We start from the raw sequence: 20,151 nt of genomic DNA on the forward strand, positions 1-20,151 counted from the left end.
TATGGTCACTTCCCTGGAGACAGAGACTGTTAGTCCACAAGAATGAGGCTGCTGAAATATTTATACCACTGACAGTGCTAAAAAGGGGGGTGGAGGGAGATGGGAGAGCAGTAGTTTGTAGAGTTGTGAAACTTCTAGCTCTACTGTTGCTATTAATGATGACAAGTCTTTTGAGGAAACTTCAATAGGAAAATGTAACATTTAAGTAACAGGTCTTCAGGATTTTTTTTTTTGCAAAGAACAACTTTGTTTTAATTGTTTCTGCATTTAATAGGATATAACTGGAGATTTAGGCAAGAAGCTAATTCTGTATTACCTATTCAGCAACTATCTTTGTTGGCTGAACTGGGGAGCTCACAAATTCCCATCCTGGATCATCTCAAAGGAACAGCTTGATTGGTTATTAATTTTGTAATTTTCACATGAGAAATACTGTACACAGCTGAGCATTCTCTTGAGCAAGAATTTAATCTCCTACTAGGGTTCCTGTTTCTCCAAGCTGCTGATTAGCTTTGCTGTCTTATCAGTTTATGTCATAGTATGTGACTATAAATTGACTTTGCAGTGAGGAGGGAATACGCTTCGTCTTCACAGATGCTGCTGTTGCCATGGAGATAAAAGGACCAATGGCCTTTTCTTGGTTTGGACTGTACTACAGTGTTCATAGAGAGATGGTGCATTCGCAAATGCAACATTTGGTGCTTTAATGTTTCTGTCTAAATATCAAATGAGAAAGCATATTGGTTTTTATTGGTGATGAAGTTTAATAATAAATACAGATTTGGGACTTTTTCTGGAAGCAGAAAGCAAGCCTGCCAGGAATGTGAAAACAGTGTGGCTGGTTTATGCTTGCTGAACCTCCTCTCTGGGAAAAACCTTTTGGCTTTGCAAAATACAACCCTGTAGAGCATTTGGGTTTATCTGATGCGGTGTTTGATGCTGGTTACATCACCAGCTTACTTATCTCTGATGTTCTGCTGTGGCTGATCTTGAATGAGCATGCAAAAGCTGTGCATGTGATTTATTATTTTTTTTTCTTAAGAAAGAGCTTTTCTACCTCAGATTGCGTGAAAGAAAATATAAATACCAAATCCACAACACATTCAAGGATGGCTTGCAGAAGGTGTTATTTGTGAGTACCTTTTCCTTCTTCATCTGTCATCACGTCTCTGGTATCAGTGTTGAGGATTCCAGAAGTGGGAGTAGTGATCAGTTTATTGTTTGGTAGGTTTCTTTCCATGAACCATTTTTAGGGTGTTAACCTTTTAGGCAGATGAATGATCTGTATATTAGAAATGCACAGATGATGATTGGTTTTGTGTCTATGAGTATTAAAAAATTTAACCCTGTAAAGTGAATAAGCCTGTGTTTAGCTGTGGGGGGAAAAAACCAAATCACTTTGCATCCAGGAAGTAATGCAGGATGCTCGGAATTCTGTCTGTGATGGGTCAAGAATCTCCCATTTTGTTTGAAAGCTTTGTTGTATTGAAGTGTAAATTGTTTTTTTAATATATAAATACTAATACAAGGAAATGGGCTGCAGTGTTAAGCAGTATCATATCAGAAGGCAAAATGTCGCTGTGGTTTTGTTGTCGTTTCATGTGTGCTTGATCGAAACGTAAAGATAAGATGCATTCATTGCTTATCATTTACTTGAGCAGGTGCTCAAACATGATAGTCAGCACAGCAGAGTTTAATATTTCATTCATCTGATGCAGTGCAGCAGCTCTTTGCACGAGCTGTCATGTTTGGCAGCAGAGCTGTGTGCTTCTCCACTTGCAGCCAGAGGAGCGCTGAAGTTTGCACGCTGCTTGTGGTGTCGGCACAGGGTGTATATGGAAAGCACACCAGCTGCTTTTATTCCACTGAATTCTAGTGGTTCCACATGACCCTTGCTGTGGGCTTTCTCCTAAGCCATGCTGCAGTGTTGTTCCACCTCAAGGTATAACGAGAACAAACCAGAGATGAGTGTGCAGCTGAGCTCTGTCCTCTGCCACCCACCCTCACTGCCAGCAACCGTTCGCTTCGCATCCAGTGTTTTGAAATGGCTGTACCTGCTGTTTGCATTTCTGAACTCTGGTTCAAGATCCTCTGCCTTTAGGGTTCAATTTAGGTTTGCCGGAGGATCACGTTAAGCAGATGCAGTTGTCATCTGTAGCCTTTTGCAGCTCATTCAGCAGTGCCCGTGTGGGTCCTCATTTGAGAGGTTCTGCTCCCCGGTTTGGCAGCTTTGTCCACACGCAGGAACAGTAAGTTCAGCCATTCAAGAAGAAACTGCTCAAAGTGAATAGTGAAAAGGGTATTGAAATTTGTTCTTAAGTTTTCTTTAGCCTTTTGTTTTATAGGAGTTGAAAGAATGGTGAAGTTGAAATGCTTTGAAATAAAAATAAACTCGGGACTGTACATGGGAAGTTGAAATTCAAATAAAAAATGAACTTCAAAAGCAGGTTGTAACCTTCCAGGTATGTGTGGATCAGCTTGCAATGGAACTCCAAGTGTTTATACAAGGGATAAGTAGTAATGTTTGTGTTTGACTCCATTTTAACTTCAGTTCTGGGATTTGGGGATTTTGTAACTCTCAGCAGGGAACAGAATTTCTTACAGTGCTTATCTTGTAGTGTTAAAGAAGATTTGCTCTCTGTAGGCTACTTTCTTAAACAGTGATGTTGTACTCTTATTTATAGAACCATCTTGTACAATATTTTCCTCTATTACTGCTTACATGTTTGATATCTTTTACCTACCTCAGCACATTGCTGTAGAGACCAAGGTTGGAGCTATGAATTCTGTAATTCTGTGTTTTAACTCCTAATTAAGAAAGTTGATGCACCTGGGGGCTTTTTTAGAACTAACGCTCTAGAACGTTTATCTATAGAATCTTAATGTTCTTTAAACTGCTCTGTTCTGAATACTGAAAATATATGTTAAACAGGTGAATGTGGCAGCTCTTTAATGCATGAGTAAGCTTTGATATGAAAACAAATGCTGTACTTCTGTCAGTGTTCTAATAATACATAAGGACTTTTTCCCTTTAAAAATAAGATACATCTTTTTTACATCTAAAAAATAAGATTTGTTGTTATTCTAGAAGAAGCTAAACAGCAATGTCAAACTACTAGGGTTAGAAAAAGCATTTTTTCGGATGCTGCACCAAATAGAACATACATAATTGTAACATTGTTTTAAGTAATAGGATTTTTCTTGCTGTAAATGTCTTATGCTGCATCTGTGTCATTTCATTCTTTGTACATTACTATTTCCCCCCTTCCATGAGCTTTACATGCAATATGTGTAGATGTTACTATTTAGATTTGGTTTTACTATGATTGTTGCTTTGTGAAATTATAAATGTGGCTGTATTTTGTAATGTGAGTTGTAGTTTCTTGAGAAATTCCAGGACTTACTGCAATGATGTTGGAAATATAGAGAAGTGATTTAATCTAAAATGTCTTTTCCTTCTACCAGAGGCAGCTTCATGTCTCTTTGCTCTTCTTTATTTCTGGGTTTGTACTGTGTGGGGGTTTTTCCAACAGATTTTGAAAGGGAATAGTAAGCACAAATGGTACAAGAGCATTTTATGTGCATTGTAAATTATTGTACATCACCTTTCAGAATAGACGGTTTTGTAGTAAGGCTTAATCAAAAGGGAAATAAATGTTCCTAATTATGAGTGCCTACATATTTACAATCTTAATTAAACTCACCCTAATTACAGCTAACCCACTCCTGGAGGCTGCCTACAAGCTGTGCGTTGGCTGGGATGCAAAAGAATCACCCCTTGCCTGTTTGTGTAGGCTGGTATTTCATTTGCATGAAACAAAAAAAGTTTATATTCTTTATTTTAAAAATAATTCTCTATAATGTTAAAAAGCCTTGTGTTCTAGGATGGGACACAAATAACTGATGTTCCTTGTTTGGTATGCTGTGACAGTGCTGGGTTTATTCTCCCATGAGATGGCAATCATTTGAAGGCCCTTTGAATGGAGGAGAGGTTAGTGAAAGTGTCTCTGATCATTCTCTTGAGAAATCCAGCCGTGGATAGCTGAGTGGGAAATGCATAAAGGGTAGTAGTATTCAAAACAAGGACTTATCAGTTTGCATTCTTACTGCAACGTCTACAGATACTGATATTTAATGATTTTAATGACAGCCAGCTTCTGTATTCTTGAGCAGAATTCAGTGGTCTGTTCTCTAGTCTACGTGTGCTGACCTCTTAGAACTGCAAGTTTTATGGAGCATCCTTGATATCTAAGTGAAACTATCTCTGATTTTTATTACAGAAAAACCCTATCATGCTTTTCACTAGCTTGTATGGCTGCTGCATGGGAGGGGAGACGGAGGGAGATGCCAACATAGCAGGTCTAGAACAAATGGTTGTGCCACATTTTGTTATCGGGGTGGTTTTCTTGACTCTCAGACTACCATGCAAGGTAATGATACTGATGTTTGTTTGCCATGAGTTGTCCTGTTACCTTTCCGTGAGTTGGTGTCCAAGAGGCTGTGTACAGAAACCATCTTGTTGAAAGGAAATTACAGGAAAAAAGGTCTTCATTGTAGTCTTCTGTAGTGTGTGTGATGAGTAGGTGTGAACTGTCAGGTTTGTACATATGCAACCATAAAAGCAATAACAGCCTTTAATTTAGTATAGTTGCCATTTTAAAAAACTGTGTGGAGAAAATACTGTAATTTATAAGCACACTGGAAGAAACCTAGTATTTGCTGTATGCCACCACAGCCACCACTGCACATGAAGTGGGGTGAATCAGATGGAAAAAAAAGGGAAGTCTTTTCAGTGCTACTTCAAAAGCTAAAATCATGCTGTCCTGTGTATTTGGGGTGAAGATCTGAGTAGTGAAAGGAATATCTTTGATGTCAAAACAGTAGGCATTTGTCCTTGCAAATGTGAATGAGTCATCTGCTACATCAGCTCTTAGTGGACATGTCCACCCACAACTACAATCAACCCTGGATTATGAGGAGCTTATCTGAGTTGCCATGTAAAGCTATCTGCTGTTTTCTCTACTGGGGTGAGTTTCTAAACAGCAAGTTGTCTTCTGGGTTCAGTCACTGTGCTGATTCTGAAAGCCTTTCTAGTATATTAATATTAAACAAGTTAATAAGCAAACTGGAGTGAGTATCAGTCTGTATTGTGACTTTCATTGTTTACCACCTATTTGGAGGCCAGTTTGAGTATATTTCAGGTTTTATTTCTCATTACAGAAATGGTTAGATATATTAAAAGAGAACAGGAATGACTTCACTAGTTTTTAACTATAATCTTATCTATTCTCAGCTGCAGCCATAGCTCTGGATTGCAGCAGGAAAGAAAATGTTGAACTCCTAAATTAATGTTGTTCTTCATCAGGATAAAGTGCTGAGAAAAGGAAGTGTTCCTTTTGTTAGCTTTAGGCATGAATCCAGTCAAACACATCATTGTCTGGTACCTTGGATGACATTGCAGTGAAGAGGTTTATGTGGAGGATGAACTGGTCTGGCACTGGTGCTAATCTAAAGAAGGGGATGTGTTAAGTAGCACCAGGTGTAGAGTACCAGGCAGCAGAGGAGACTATGCTGCTATGAATTTGTCCTAGCATTTGCACATGCTCTTTTGAATATAGCACCTCATGGAAAAAAGTACCAGAAAAATAAGGAAGAATACTGGCAGATGGAGGTGAACAGATTGGCATTCCACATAAAGAAGGGGAGTAATGTGGCTGTAGAAAAATGCAGAGTTAGGATGAACAAGCACATTTAGACTCCTGTCATCAGCCACATCATTAAGTTTAGAGAAAGACCAGTCCTGTGCCAATACACTTGTACTGAGTATCCATGAGACAACAGCCTCTCAGTCTCTTCTGTTTGAAAGCTGATAATCTTGTTAGGAAGAAGTTCTAGAACACATTGAATAGTGCTGTCAACCTACATTCAGGTTTCCACCTGATTCAAATGAAGCAGAAGCAAAATAAAAAAGATCTGGATGTCGTACCTTGTAGTAAATACCATGTGCTGTTCAGAGTCAGGAGTACAAACTTTCTCCAGGCTGTCAACATTTGGCTGGATTGATGTGGTGCTTGCTACTCACCAGCCTACTAAGAGGATGTTTTGAAAACAGTAAGAGAGCAGCCTGTTAGAGGAAAAGTAATTCCAACTTAATGGCCTGATACTCTGTTCTCCCAGGTTGTTTTCAAACCACTACTGAGAAAATTGTCTGCTGACTTTGGGAGTCTTGTTGGTGATTGTAAGAGAAAAGTAAAAAGAAAGCGGTGGCTTTATGCCTTGTTCAGTAACCAGTTTCTTTGTACATCTAAGCAAGACTCGAGTACTGAAAGCATGATAATTTCTGTTCTCTGATGGGTATGAAAGTGTTTTTGAAGTGAGTGGTTCTTAATGGCAAATGTAGTGGAATTTATGCAGAAATGACAGGAACAGTTAAACCTACTTGGGGTCTGCATACTTACTTCTTAGCTGTTTTTTTCTCATGATGATGATGTCCTAAAAGAGATGTGATTTCAAGATGTGATTAGATTTGGTGTTGTTTTTACTGTGTGACTGGTCTGTTCTCAAAAGAACTTTCTTTAAAAACTGAGAAGTGGTTACCTGTCTGTGAGTACTTGGAGAGAGCTGGAAGTTACTTAGCCTGGAAGCAGGAAATTGCAGAGCTTCCATGTCCACTGTGGTGTTGCAGGGAGGTTTCAGAGGCTGAAATTACCAGAAGGAGCATTCAGTGGTTTATTGTCAGTGCTGTGTCAGTACTGAAGTAGCTGTGTTCTATTTACAATCTTAAATCAGCTTTTGAAGACCACAGAGAGATGTAGAAACTAAACTCAAAAGGGCCAATCATCTATGATACTGTGAGCGGGGGAAGTGATTACTTCTCCTCTGAATAATTTAAATATATTCTTCTGATGTCTTTAGGTGTTATGGCTGAGCAAATCAATTCTGTGTTCACAACTTGTGTTGAAGGCTGATTGAAAAATCTAGCTATAGACTTGGGAAAAAAAAAAACAACAACCAAACACCACCCACACATGACAAACAAACAAAAACATCAAAAAACCACCCCAAACCACAACCAAACCAACCAACAAAAACTCCTCACATTAAAAAGGTGTTTGAATCTTGAACTTTTTCTGCTGTGTTCCAGAGGAGTAAATGAATGGGAGTACTGGTTTAGCAGGTGGCTGAAGGCACAAAATGCCACTCTAGATTGTGCCAGCAGAAGGTGTATTTGCTTTGGGTGAAATTCATGTGCTGTGACTGAAGTTATAAAGCCTGAGCCTCGTCTTTTCTCTGGCAGATTAGGCATCAGTCAGTGGGAACGACAGAACCAAAACACTGGTCATGATATCCCTGAATTTTAAAATTTGGGCCAAACTCCAAACCTCATGTTTGCTTCTATAACTAGCAGGACAAAGAGCCAACCTTCAAACACCTTAAGAAATGGCTGAAACCTAACTTAATCTGTTGAGTTTACATCTTTGACATCTGAGATATTTCTGTTGGGACACAGGAGTACTATGTGGCAATTTAACTACACCTGCACTGAACACTCACCCTTTTGATCTACTCCATGCCCCCTCCTAAGACAGACAGAGTGCCAGTGTAGTTACTACTTGACTAAACCTTTGGCACTTATTTGCTCTCAGGGTGACTGCACTTTCACATTTCTACTCCACTTCAAAAAGAAGCTCAAAGCAGTTGAGCTCCTAAGCAATCTCGTGTGATAGGTGAGTCTTAACTGCAGATGAGCAAACTGAGATTATAGGGAGAACTTTCTTCTTCATTGTTTGGATTCGTTTGGAACCTAGGAAAATGGAGTAGGACAGATTATGGAGCCTTGTGGGCAGATTCTTTTTGGACTAGCCAGGAGCAAGCTCTGTTCAAAATCCTTTGGGCATAACTGAATTCAGAGGTCCTTTCACATATTTACTGGATTATTCTCTGAAGAAAGAAGTACATACTGATGAGAGCAGAAAGATCTGTATGGAAGAAGAGGCTGGTGGGAAGGGAATCAGGGACATCCTCCTACTAATTTCCTCCTTTTGCTTTTACTGAAGCAAACCAGGTACTGACAAAGCAGGAGGCAGCGGTTTCGTCAGTGCGATCGGTTTCCCCACCCGGCGTGAGACATGGTGCAATGCACGCTGCTGGTGTCCTGCCCTGCTTCTCTGCCTTGTCTGGAGCTGCTTGTGTGAACACGCTGTGTTTTCTCCTGGTCAGAATATACAGCTTTTGTGTGTTCTAACTGCTTTTGTCCTGGCCCATCAATATTTTCAGTAACTACCTTGTCCCTCTTTAGAATTGTTCTGGTCATCTTTCCAGGTGGTTTGAAGGTGCCACCAATTAGTAACTGTGCACCAGGAGGCATTAGCAGGGTATGTCCCACGATGGCAGGCTGCCTCCTGACTGAGCTGTGTTGCACTTCCCTTTCTAAAGCTCCAGTACTCTATCAGAGTTACCATCAGTTGGTATCTTTAAGCAGCAAATCCAGCTCATCTTGGCTGTGCAGTTGCTGACACACTGTTGGCAACAGAAATCAGAACAGGCTGACCTTGTGGTGGTTTTTTTTTTAAAAAAGGCTTAGTAACCGACTCCTTTCTGAACAAAGGCTGACTCTTTTGCTTAACCACTCTGTTTGATCTTATAAGAAAGTGACCTCACAGGATTCACTTTAAGCCTCAGGGGTGCAGATGAATCAAAATTGATTTTCTGAAACCTTTGTCAAGGTCCAAGTAGAAGATGGGGGAGGGGAGGCAGGTGCATGTAGGTACCCATACACACATTCTCTATTTAGTAGTCAGTTTGGATGCTTAAAAGGTAGATGAGAATTTTCAGTGTCATGGCTAATTCTTCCATGTGTGCACACTGTGAGAGCTAGGAATTTGTTGTATGATTTCCTGGAAGAATGCTGTGTCTTAAGAAATTTGATTAGATGGGTTTATCATGGAGTCCTTAGTGTGCAAAACCTTGTTTAATGTTTCCTGGCACTAACATAAAAAATGCTGAGAAGTGAACTATGTGTTGCTTAAAGATTTTCTAAGCTTTACTTCAGAGGCAGTACCTTGTCTTCTTTAGAAATTGAGTTGTAATGAAACAATACAAACACCATTATCTGGGGTGCAGACTCTATTTTTGTGTTGTAAAGCTTTTTTCGTTTTTCCCCGCTTTGAACAAATGGCAGCGGTGGAATCAGTACTGCACAATTCAGGATGCTGTTTAAAACTTGGCTGAAATTTAAGATTCTTTCAGATTTGTAAGTGCCATGTTGCAATGTGTTTATAACTGCTGGGCCTGAAGAAAGCTACGTCCATATTCATCGCATTACTGCTCCCCATGTTTAAGCACTCTGTGTGTAATTCCATTAGCAAGGAAACAGCTTGACTGGTGCAGAGTAACATGCAACTTCATTTCCATAGGAATTTTAACCTGCAGTGTTTAGCTTTTGCCTCTGGCAGGGCAAAAGCAAACTCTTAAATTGGCATTTCATCTTAATCTTGCAACAAAACTTGAATTCTTCACTGCAACAGTTCATCATTGTCATTCTTGATGTGTATTTTTAAGCCAGGGGACTATTTCCCTCTTTATTTCCTGGGATTCAGAATTGACAGCTGTACATCAAATTTCATTCAAAGTTCTCATGAGTTTCAAATATACCTCTCAGCACCTGCTTTTCCCTCAAAAGCCCCTTCCTAAACACTTGGTGTTTTGACTCTGTGTTTTTCCTTGTGTCGTAGGTCTTTACATACTCTGCACCAGTTTTGCTGTCCAGCTCCATTGTACCATTCCCAGCTAGCTGTCCCTGCCACACACTCAGAGTACAGGTAAGAGTAGATATGGTCCACCCACTTCTTATTTTTGAAGAGAGATCTAATGTTACGATTTGACATAGGAGAAGGCATAGTAGTTTGAGTATTAAAAGAAAAAAAGAATAGTATTAGAAAAACATATAATACCTTTTTAACATCTCAAAGGGTAGTTCTGTTCTCTTAGGCACTCTTGGATTGTACAATACAATGAGTTTCATGTGCTGTAAGTGGCACATCCCCCTAGACTTGGGTAGCTGGAAGCTGCTTGGAGGTTTAGTTCTCACATATCAAACATGTTGAAATGTTTTATGTAGGATATTGGTGTTCTGAGCAACACTTTTTTGTAACCCCTAAATATTTCATGGCAGTATGTGGGGTAAGCCAGGTATTGTGGCACTCTGAAGGTTAAAGGCATGGACCTGCAAAAGGCTCAGCATCACCTTTTGATTTCCAGGGAGGCAAGGGGGCATTAAACAGATGCAGACCCTCGATGCCAAGAAGAGTTTGCCCTGAATATATAAAAAATACAAGTTTTCCATCTCATAGAAGCATCAAAGGACAGCTAATCTAAATAATTAGAAATATGAAAACTGTTAATAAATTGTGCATGTCATTAAAAATGTATTTAATTTTTACTTTTGCTATTAATGATTAACTTAGTGATAATTGCCAGCTCATGAATAATATTAATATCAAAAACATTGGAAGCCTGATGATCCAATCACCTTGCACTTGTAATAAGGAAAGACAAAAACAATGAATCCTAAATCTGTAAATGCATACACATATTTCTGATTTGAATCTTCCATCTCTTAGTTATCTTGAACCATGCATGTTTGGATTCATCCTGTTGTTTTACATTGCAGCATTTGTTTATATGTTTGGGTTTTTTTCTCCCATCAGAGCTCTTAGTTTTATTTGGTGGCAGTGAATCCATAGTTGAGTTGTGAGACAGCTTTGTGTTCCTTCAGTGAGGAGCAGGGCCTGAACACTATTAGAATCCCCACTTGGTTTTAATGAGGGTTTTCTTTTTCCTTTGTCCTTAGTTTATAATGGTTTAAGGACTTGTTAGAAATCTTTCAATAGGGATTTTGATGGGAAAACTACTTGTTTCTTGAATGTTTCACTATCTTGCTCCAGTATCTTCAGAGTGCTAATGTTTAAAACAATGTAGAGATTTGGATAATGGCCAAACATGCTGTACACCTTCAGCTTCTGTTGAAGGATCAGGGTGTGGGAAGGAACTCATCACTGACCTTGTTTGCTCTCAAGGAAGTTTAGGTCTCACACTCTCCACCTGTGGGTACATAGCCATAACTCAGCTAGAATCAGTGGAGCTGTGGGGTCTCCCAGCAGGTCCTGGTCCAGTGGTGTTGCCCAGTCACCTAATGGTAACAAAGCAATCCATGGGTCATCACTGGCTGCCAGGAAACTTCGTGCTCTACATCTCACTCTCACCCCCTTTCCTGGCTAACCAGCCTAGGTCTACCAGCAGCACATGACCTCTGCTGACCTTCATTTTTGTTACGAGGGATTAGAGAAGGGAGTCCAGGGATTAGATGTGGCCTTGTTCTCCTCTTAACTCTTGCCCTTGGCTCAACACACAAGTTAGCAGGGTGGAAGAGGAGCTTTTGCAAAAGGTGCTGATGAGCCAGCAGAGTGGTCTGTGGTGGCAAAGGCAGCCACACACAGGGCTGTGTGAGCAGGAGCGGCCAGCAGGATGAGGGAGGCACTTCCTTCCCTTCTGTCACCACTTGTCAAACCTCCTCTGGAGTCTCGGGCATTTTGAAAGGCATCAGGGTGCTGGAGCAAGTCCAGCAAAGGGCCATCAAGGTGTCTGGGGGCCAGAGCACAGGAGAAGTGAGGAGAGGCTGAGAGAACAGGGGCTGTTCAGCCTGGAGAAGTCTTAGGGCTGGTGCTGTCTTCAACTCCTTAATAGGAAAGGGTGGAAAAGGTGGTGCCAGCCTCTGCTAGGACCAGATAGGACAAGAGGCAACAAAACCAGAATGCAGTAAGGAAAACTCCAAGTTGATACAAGGCAGGGGAGAGAGGGGAGTTTTACTGTGATCATGGTTAAAAACAGGCCCAGAGGCCAGGAGAGGAGGTGGTTATCTCCATCTTCAGCAATAGTTTGTTCAACTGGACACAGCCCTGAGCAACTTGATATAGTTAGCCCTGCCTTGAGCAGGGTACGGGACTATGGTAGCTCCAGGACTCCCTTCTAAAACAATTCACCCTCTGATCCAGAAGCACTCTGTGCTTGGGAAGGCAAAAAGAGCTTCAAGAGTGTTCTGTAGAGTTTAGTTTTAAATTGTACAGTGATGTTAGATCCATCCCAGGCAGCATCCTACACAGAAATGTGGTGGTGTGTTACAGCCAGGCTGTCTTCCTCATGTCAGGAGTTCATTTCTTTTACCCATAAGTTAAATTTCTGAAGCTGTTGTAGCCAAACTGAATTTTGCAAATAGGTACCACTGTATCTGTAAGCTCTTAGGTACAAATTATGCACCTGTTTGTGTAGTGACTGTACGTGGGAATCCTATTGCTGTGAATGAAAAGCTGGAACACTAGCAAGACTGGGCTTTAAAATTTCCACATACATTTAATAGTATTAAATTTAGCTTTTAGTCTTCCCATTTATCAACTTATAAATAGAAATCCTTAGAAAATAAACTAACACAAATGGATGCTTCACTCTAACTTTGTTTTTGAGGCTTTATTTAGAAAATACACAGAGGGATTAATTTTGTAGCCCAGAATTAAAAATGAAATTTGCTCTGAAAGAAGCAATTAATGAATGCACTACAGTGAAATCTGGAGCATCTCTGGTTTGCTGTTAGCTAATTGCTGGATGTTTTATTCACTCCAGCAGTTTTATTTCTAGTCAAGACGATATTTGGCATCTGTTTTGAATTGTTAATAGGGAAATAATGCATTTTTAATAACTGCAGCTATTGCAGTATTCCCTTGCTTGCTCGTTTTACAATGTTCAAAATAGACAGAAATAATAGAAGTTATGTGGCATTCCTCTATTAGAAGAAGAGTCTTAGGAAGCCTAATAGATAATGTACTTCCAGCTAGTTATTTGTCTGTGTTCCAGTCAGCCCATATGCCTCCTGTGTTTGCTCTTTTCAATTTATTTTTGTTTGGAAATTAAAAACAAAGCAAAATTACTGGAAAACCAGTAATGTCTGTAGCTTTGTTTCTTTGACTCCCCTTCCCTTCCTGCCTTCCAGAGTAGAGCTTTAAAAACAATGTGCTCCAGTTCTAAGCTACAGATTCCATTAAGTGCTCTGTATTTGTTAGTGATCATTTAAATACAGGTTTTAACGGCTAGTGTGAAGAACAAAGTGAAGGAGGTGGTGGTGGGTCCTGGAGAGGCTTCCAAAAGGGCCTGGATCCTTGCAGTCTTGTTACTTCAGCTGCTGAGCCTTGTCCTTGGTAAGGCCATTCTCTCAGTGGCCTTGCAGCTGCAGCTTGTGCAAAGCACAGCCCAGACACAGAAGGGCAGTCAGGGAAAGCAAATTTAATCGTATCTCCCTCTTGTTTGAGGAACTGTCTGTTCCCAGCATTTCTCTAAATTCATCTGTGTAAACAGCCTTCAGTCAGCAGCTCAGGGGGTGGGGGTGGGTGCTGCCTCCCTTCGAGCCACAGGCACACCCTGTGCCCCTGCCCACTTGGGAGTGTGTCACCTGAACCTCAGGTTGCCCAGGTGCTTACACTGCTCCTGCACCTACAGGCTTCATTTACAGTCTGAGGACAGTTCACCTGCCCACCCCTGGGGAAGGTTTCCTACTCTGCTGAAATGAGGGGGGAGGTTTTGTTTGGTTTTGCTATGTTTTTAGTAGCCTGTTGCCCTAATGCTGCTGTAGCTGGCAGCTCCTCAGGCTTCTGTGGGGAGTGTTAAAGCAGGCAGGGCTCCCCATAGGAAGGGAGAATGTAGGAGAGTGCCCATGCTTGGGAATATAGTGTCTCACTCATATCTGTGTTCTTTGTGTAGATGTGGGTAGGCTGATAGATAGAACTCTGGACAGGTTTGCTTACTGCTACTGTTGAAGCATCTTTTCATCTGATGTGTTTATTCATAATTATGATTTCCTTGTTCTGATTTGCATGAAATGTTGGCTGTCACTAATCTCTTTCTCCATCTTATTAACCTTCCATCCTTCTCATATTAAATTAGATGCCCTTATCATGTCCAAAGACCATTTTCAAACTCTTGAAGCTAGAGATTTTTCTTTTCTTTTTTCTTTTTTCCCCAGTGATACCTGTGAAAACAAAAAGATAATGCAAAGGATGTTATAGTACCAAAGAAATCCCATCATTTTCTTGCAGTCTCTACCTGCTTAATGTTTAATCAGCACCTCTGGGAGGTAAAAACATTATTCTGAAAATACTGTTCTTATGTGAAATTTTAATGTGGAATCTTTGTTTCACCAGGTAATGTTGGCTTTCATGCAACAAACCACTGTATGGAAGATGATAGAAGGATTGGTTGTGCTATTTCTTTTTGTCTGAGCCACTGGTAGGCATTGTAGCTATTTGTTACCATAACTGGTTAACACAGAGGCTTAATGTGCAATGATGTCTGGCTAAGAGATGCTTCTATATTGTGTTAGAGTGGTTTGGTTTTTCACAAGTTTTTTTTGAGAGCACTCTGGGAACTCTTGCAAATTAGGCCCAGTCAAGGAAAACTGGGAACTTTTTGCTTAGATTCCTGGAAGTGAAAAACATCTATTGAGTGATAAATTTGATTCTCAGTTTACTCTTTTGGCTGATGAGTCCTCTGCTGTTTCTCAGGCTTAAGCACACAGCCAATATTTCAATATGTCCTTCATACAGGTATCTATAAAGACATCCCACTCTGTGCAGAGATCCTCAGGCCTGTGGCAGTTGCCCATTCAATGGTCAGTCACAAGGGAAGCTGTAGCTGCAGCAGCTGCACTTCAGGAGCCTTTTACTATTCATATGACTACTTACTGCAGTTTTCTACCAAAAATAACGTTGGATGGAAGCAATAGCAATTGCCTAGCTATGTAGCTTAGCACCTTTAAGCACTGTTGCCTCTCTTTATAGTATGCAGAGATTTAAAAGCCTGACAATATTTTTCCCAGCTAAGCAAAGGAGAGAAAGCAGCATAGCTCAGGCCAGCCAGCACAGTCAACAAAGATGCCAGATGCAGATGAGCAAAGCAAACCAGATCCAGACTCTGACCAAGTCATACACTCTGTGCTAAGTCAGTCTGAGGTTCAGAGGATTATATAAGGCATCTGTGTTCCAACCCTATGGCAAAGCTGGCATAATTATAGTAATACTTGTACTTTTCCACTTGATGCCTATGTGATCTAGCAATGCAGAAACAGTGATTGTGTTTATGCACAGCAAACTGTTTGAAAACAATCAGGAGTTGGAAGAATATCCTTATCTTTACTATTTGTTTTTGGATTTTCTTGTGTTTTCTCCCTTCATTGTGTTCCTTTCCATCCTCCTCTTCAGCTTGTTATTTAGTTTAAAGGAAGTGACCACTCGTGGTTGTGTTACTGATAAAGAAGCGACCTCGTACAAGCTTCCTGCCAAGCCAGCATCCCTTCCTCCACCTGCCATACAGCACATTATAGCATTACAGATGTAGGTATTCCAAACTGCTGCTTTTGAGAGCCTTTGTGCCTTCTGCTTTGTAGCACCATTCATGATGCTGGCAAGTCTGCATGGAAACACGATTCTTCCTTCTACTTTAAAAGAGGGTGGGGGGAGAAGTAAAGAGCAGATCTGTGAATCATCAATATTTCTGTATGTAAATCACCAGCAGAAGGGGGATGCATTTGTGTTCTGCGTTTTCAGTATAATATGGGCAGTGAAAATGCCTGTGGAGAGTTTCTTTTAAACTCATTAAAAAGGAAGGAGCCATGGCCACGTTAGGCTGGGTATCTATATGACTACTTAATTTGATTTTTCTTATGGGGGAAGAACAGAAATGGCCCTTTCAAAACAGCTTTTGCCTCAGCTTTTAACTCTTTTAAGTGTTGGCCTGGGCTCATTTGGTTGTTCTTTATTGTGTTGAAAGTCCTGTCTGAGGTTGGAATGGGTTAATTGGATGGTACTTACAAACAAGTTAAGCTATTTGTGGATATTAAAACAAAACCAAACAAATCTCGAGCTTCATGTTCCTAATGCTGTTCCCTGTGATTCTGTTCCTCTGTCTTTTTTTTTTTCCTTTCTTACCCCCCTCTTCCTTGGCAGGGAAGATAATGTTCTGCACCAGTTCTGCTGTCCACCTTCGGGGTCTAGTAGTCCATCTTCAAGATAACAGAGAAGCTCGGGGTTGCTAACTGTGCAGTCAGTGCAACATCTGTATAGTCCATCTCTCCTCTCTTTCTGGTGTGTATGGGACCGACACTTGCATGGATACCCTAGGAATCTGATTCATGTCAAGTCTGAGTTGCTCAGAATGGCACAGCCATAGCGTTTTGCCACCGATGCTTGGTAATATCCTCTCTATGCTTTTCTACAGCTCTCTCCCTTCTGTCTAGTGTTGAAAACACAAGCAAACTGTAAACAAATACTTAAAATGCACAGTTTATTTTGAACTAAAATAAACAGTACCATAAGTCTTTAAGTGTACTGTGAGTTTTGTTACTGTATGTACATGGTCATGTGGCATGAAGGGTACAAACTAATGTCATTTCTTCTCCCCCAAATGTTGAGGATATGGGCTGGGAGGGGAGCTGTTTATTCTAGTCTGTATTAGGCAGTTTTTCCTGCTAACTGTCCTAGAAACTTGTTTCAAGGTTGGGCAAACACCAACGTGACGTTTTATGAACATTACAATGTAGAGGTTACCTGTTCTTCCTTTGCTCTTTGATTATTCTGAGGAACCAGCACACTCATGTTCTTAGAGCAGATATTCTAGCTATGAGTGATTATATTTCTGAGCTTCTTTCAGATTTGTCTTCTAATTTTGTTTGCGTGTGTTTGTGAAAGTCTTGTAGTAAATATTAGCAAAAGTGCAAAATCGTTACTCATGTACTTCTGTTACTAATCAATGAAAATATTTTTCTCTAAGCTGTGCACAAGGCTGTGATTAAAGGAACGAGCTTGTAATTGAACAGCCCTGTAACTGCAACCAGATGAATGTGAATGTGTCCATGAGTGTAGAGAAAAGAGTCCAAGTTACTATTGCCCAAAAGGCGCTTTGTTGATTACGTGTTTCCAGACACGTCTTGTGGCTCTATAATAACCAGAGCATTTCTGCTGGTTGGATCTCCCAAACTTAAACAGCCTAAGCAGATAAAGAAGAGGAATACCAGGAAACAGAATTGCTGTCAAGTGGCATTTACTAGCCTGAAGCTAGCAAGAAGGAAAAGCTGAATCGTGGGGGGGGGAAAGGCTTGTTATTGCTTTCTTATGTGAAATTATTAATCCAAACTGTCTGGAGCTCATGTGAAAGGCAAAGGTGTTTGGGTGTAGGTTGAAAATCTGATATTTATTTGTAGTTATATGTGGCTTTGAGGAAGGGATAAAAATGCAGTCATCAAGATCAAGAAGGGAAGAACTGTGAAGGTAGCATAAGGCTCTTTCTCATCCTGTGCAGTGTGCTTTTTTATGACACTGAAGGAATGTGTATGAAGAAGAGAATACAGATTATTTGCTTTTCAGTTAGATTTGATCTGATGTTTCTTAGCATTGTACCAATATTATCCTTCCTGTTAAATGTTTTCCTGTGCTTGCCTGAAGTATAGTTGTGAAGTGTCCAAGGCCTAAGGAAGAATTTGCTTGTGGGAGGCTAATCTGTCTTCATGATTTTGTAGCAGTTGGTCCTTTTTCCATCTGCAGACTGTGAACAATATATGGCTGCTTCTGTTATTTGCTATTGAATGTTCCTTAGTTTCATGTGTTTCTTAATCACTTGGCGTTACAATATATATGAAATACTTTCATTCCCACTGTCAAATTTGAACATTCTGTATGCAAAAATTGTGTAGTAGATTACTGCAGTTTGATATATCCCTGGGACAGCTCTGATGTTTACTGGACAGGATGGAACATGGAAATGTTTGAATGTTGTTGACAATTTTGCTCTTTTACTGCTTTTTTATTTTTACTGCTTTTCTCAGAGTTGCTTCCCAAAGATAGAAACAGTAGGAGTTTCTGATATTTTGATGTGCTTATCTCCCTCCTAACTGTAAACAGTAATTAACTCTCTCTACTCAGTGTACTAAACTGCAGCACTGTAATTATTCTCTTTCATAGGGTAGAATTTGTCCAATCTCTTAGTAAGTATGTTTTATATATTTGTGTAAAGAAAAACAAAGAAAACTAGTGGTTAAACATATAAATTAAACCCACCAAGTCAAGGCTGCAGCCCTCTTGCCCTGAAGAGACAGCACTTGATGATTCTGAATCTGGCTGCAGTTAATGATGCGTCTCAGGAGAAAATGAAGTCAAAGACTGAGCAGTGTTATTAGCTGTAGCAGGATGCCAGCATTGGATGCTTTCTATCCAGTGGTTTTCCAATTAAGTGTCATTCTAAGTTGCTGGCGTTTGAAACCATTGGAGTTGGTATCTGTAGTATCATCAAATCACAGCATTTACTCTACTCGGAGCAAATAGAGATGCTGACCTTCTCTGGTGCAGTGAAAGTCAGAAATGCAGCAGTAAATGTTTTCCTGTTTAAATAAATCATGGCTGGCTAAATAAAACATGCTGTGGATCTCAGGATTTAGCACTAGAGCCTAGTAGGGGTTCTCTTTTAGTTAACCAGAATTTAAAAGCAGCTGACCTAAATGCTGCACATTATTATAAAACAGAGAAAGGCACCACTGGGAATATTTCCTTTTTCTCCCGATTCCTAGGTCAATTTGCACTGCTTTTGTGAAGAATGAAGACTGTCTGATTGTGCATTCTAGTAGGAAAGGTGGAGTACAAATAGCATTTTTCGTATTTTTATAGACCATTATTTCTTCCTGCAAAGGACTGAAGAACAGCTGCTGCTTTGGGGGAATTCAGGGAAGGAATTTCTCCTTTTGGCACTTGCTCCTAGTAAGATCAGGTTATTTTGCTTTTCTTCTGCACTGTGGTGTTTTCCTTTGCAAACATATTCAGCTCTTACGTTATTTTGAGTGGTTTTGCCTAAAATAGGTGGGTGAGACTTCAGTTTTGCAGAACAACTACTGACTTGCTGTTATTTTCTGTGTGTGTATTATTGCCTCTCCCCAGCTGATGGTGGGAAGTCATTAAAATAGCTCAGAGCAGCGTGTGCTGGAATGGTATAGGTCTTTATGCACCACTAGATGGAGCAAAAACCAGTTCAACTGCAAAAAATCAGACTCATCTCCCGAAGCAGACTTAAAAATAACTCTTCACAAGGTGAAACACAATATTGTATAACATGAGGAAAAGAAATAATCCCCTGAAAAATGTAGTAGGGTGTAGATCTTAAGCATGACTGAAACCAAGCTTCAAATATTTTCCCTTTGCCTTTCCACCAGCTGTGGGATTAAATACAGATTGCCACAATTTCAAGCAACTCAAGATTCAAAACGTATTTGATTTATGTACATAGTTGGTGGCCAAGGAGGCTCCTCACGTGCGCAGGTGCTGCGGGCAGCAGGATGAGTCTGCTGATCAGGAGGCAGCAGCATTTGAGGTGACTTCTCAGAGGTCATTGTCAAGAGGTAGTGACTTGGCTGCTCAGTATGCACGTTCGGAAAACATTGCCTGAAAAGCCTCAATCCCCTCTGAAGCCTCCTGACTCACAGCTTAGAAGGGATGACATTCACGTTACATCATGTCTTGCCAAACTGACCGCTGAGAACGGCAGCACCTGCTGCACCTCAGGTGTGCGACCAGAGCAGCAGGTTCTCAGAAAACGTAAAGCCGAGAATATCAACACCGGCCTCTGTGAAAGTACTTACTGCCTTTACATCGTTGCCTGGATTGCGAGTGGTGGTAGAATTTGTCCTTTTTTTTTTTTACAGTAATCGAGTAGTTCCTGAGATGGTGTCTAGAGGGAGCTGCAAGGCAGAGCTCAGAGCTGTGTCCCTGACTCCATCATTACAGACATGGCCCGTCCAGTACAGGAAGCTATAGATGAAAACAAAGGAGGAAAGCATCTATCTTTACTTTCCCATGCTAGTAACACAGGAGATGGAGAAGTCTTTGATTATGTGGAATGACAAGATGCATGTGTTTCTGTATTTTATCGTTATTAACATACAGACGTTGCTTGCCTGGGGAGGTTGGCCTGCCTCTGCCTGTCTCAGGCTGTGTTCCAGGGAAGGTGCATGTGCTCACCAATGTATCTATTGGTATATAGATGTGGTATTTTCCAGCAGATCTCTGCTGG

At 40.5% G+C, this 20,151-nt stretch overlaps 1 protein-coding gene across 1 annotated transcript in view; it reads left to right on the plus strand.

Moving 5' to 3' along the window:
- LOC127388211 (IQ motif and SEC7 domain-containing protein 3-like) overlaps nt 1–16,417 on the plus strand; it is a 165,449-nt gene extending 149,032 nt beyond the window's left edge. Inside the window, exons 4-5 of the mRNA XM_051627480.1 lie at nt 9,735–9,821; nt 16,047–16,417. Of these exons, the coding sequence (XP_051483440.1) occupies nt 9,735–9,821; nt 16,047–16,113 (154 nt within the window). The 3' untranslated portion in view covers nt 16,114–16,417. The remainder of the gene's footprint in view (nt 1–9,734; nt 9,822–16,046) is intronic.
- Nucleotides 16,418–20,151: the final 3,734 nt, after the last annotated feature.

This window comes from Apus apus, chromosome 9 (genome assembly GCF_020740795.1).
Source record: "Apus apus isolate bApuApu2 chromosome 9, bApuApu2.pri.cur, whole genome shotgun sequence".
Classification (NCBI taxonomy): domain Eukaryota; kingdom Metazoa; phylum Chordata; class Aves; order Apodiformes; family Apodidae; genus Apus; species Apus apus.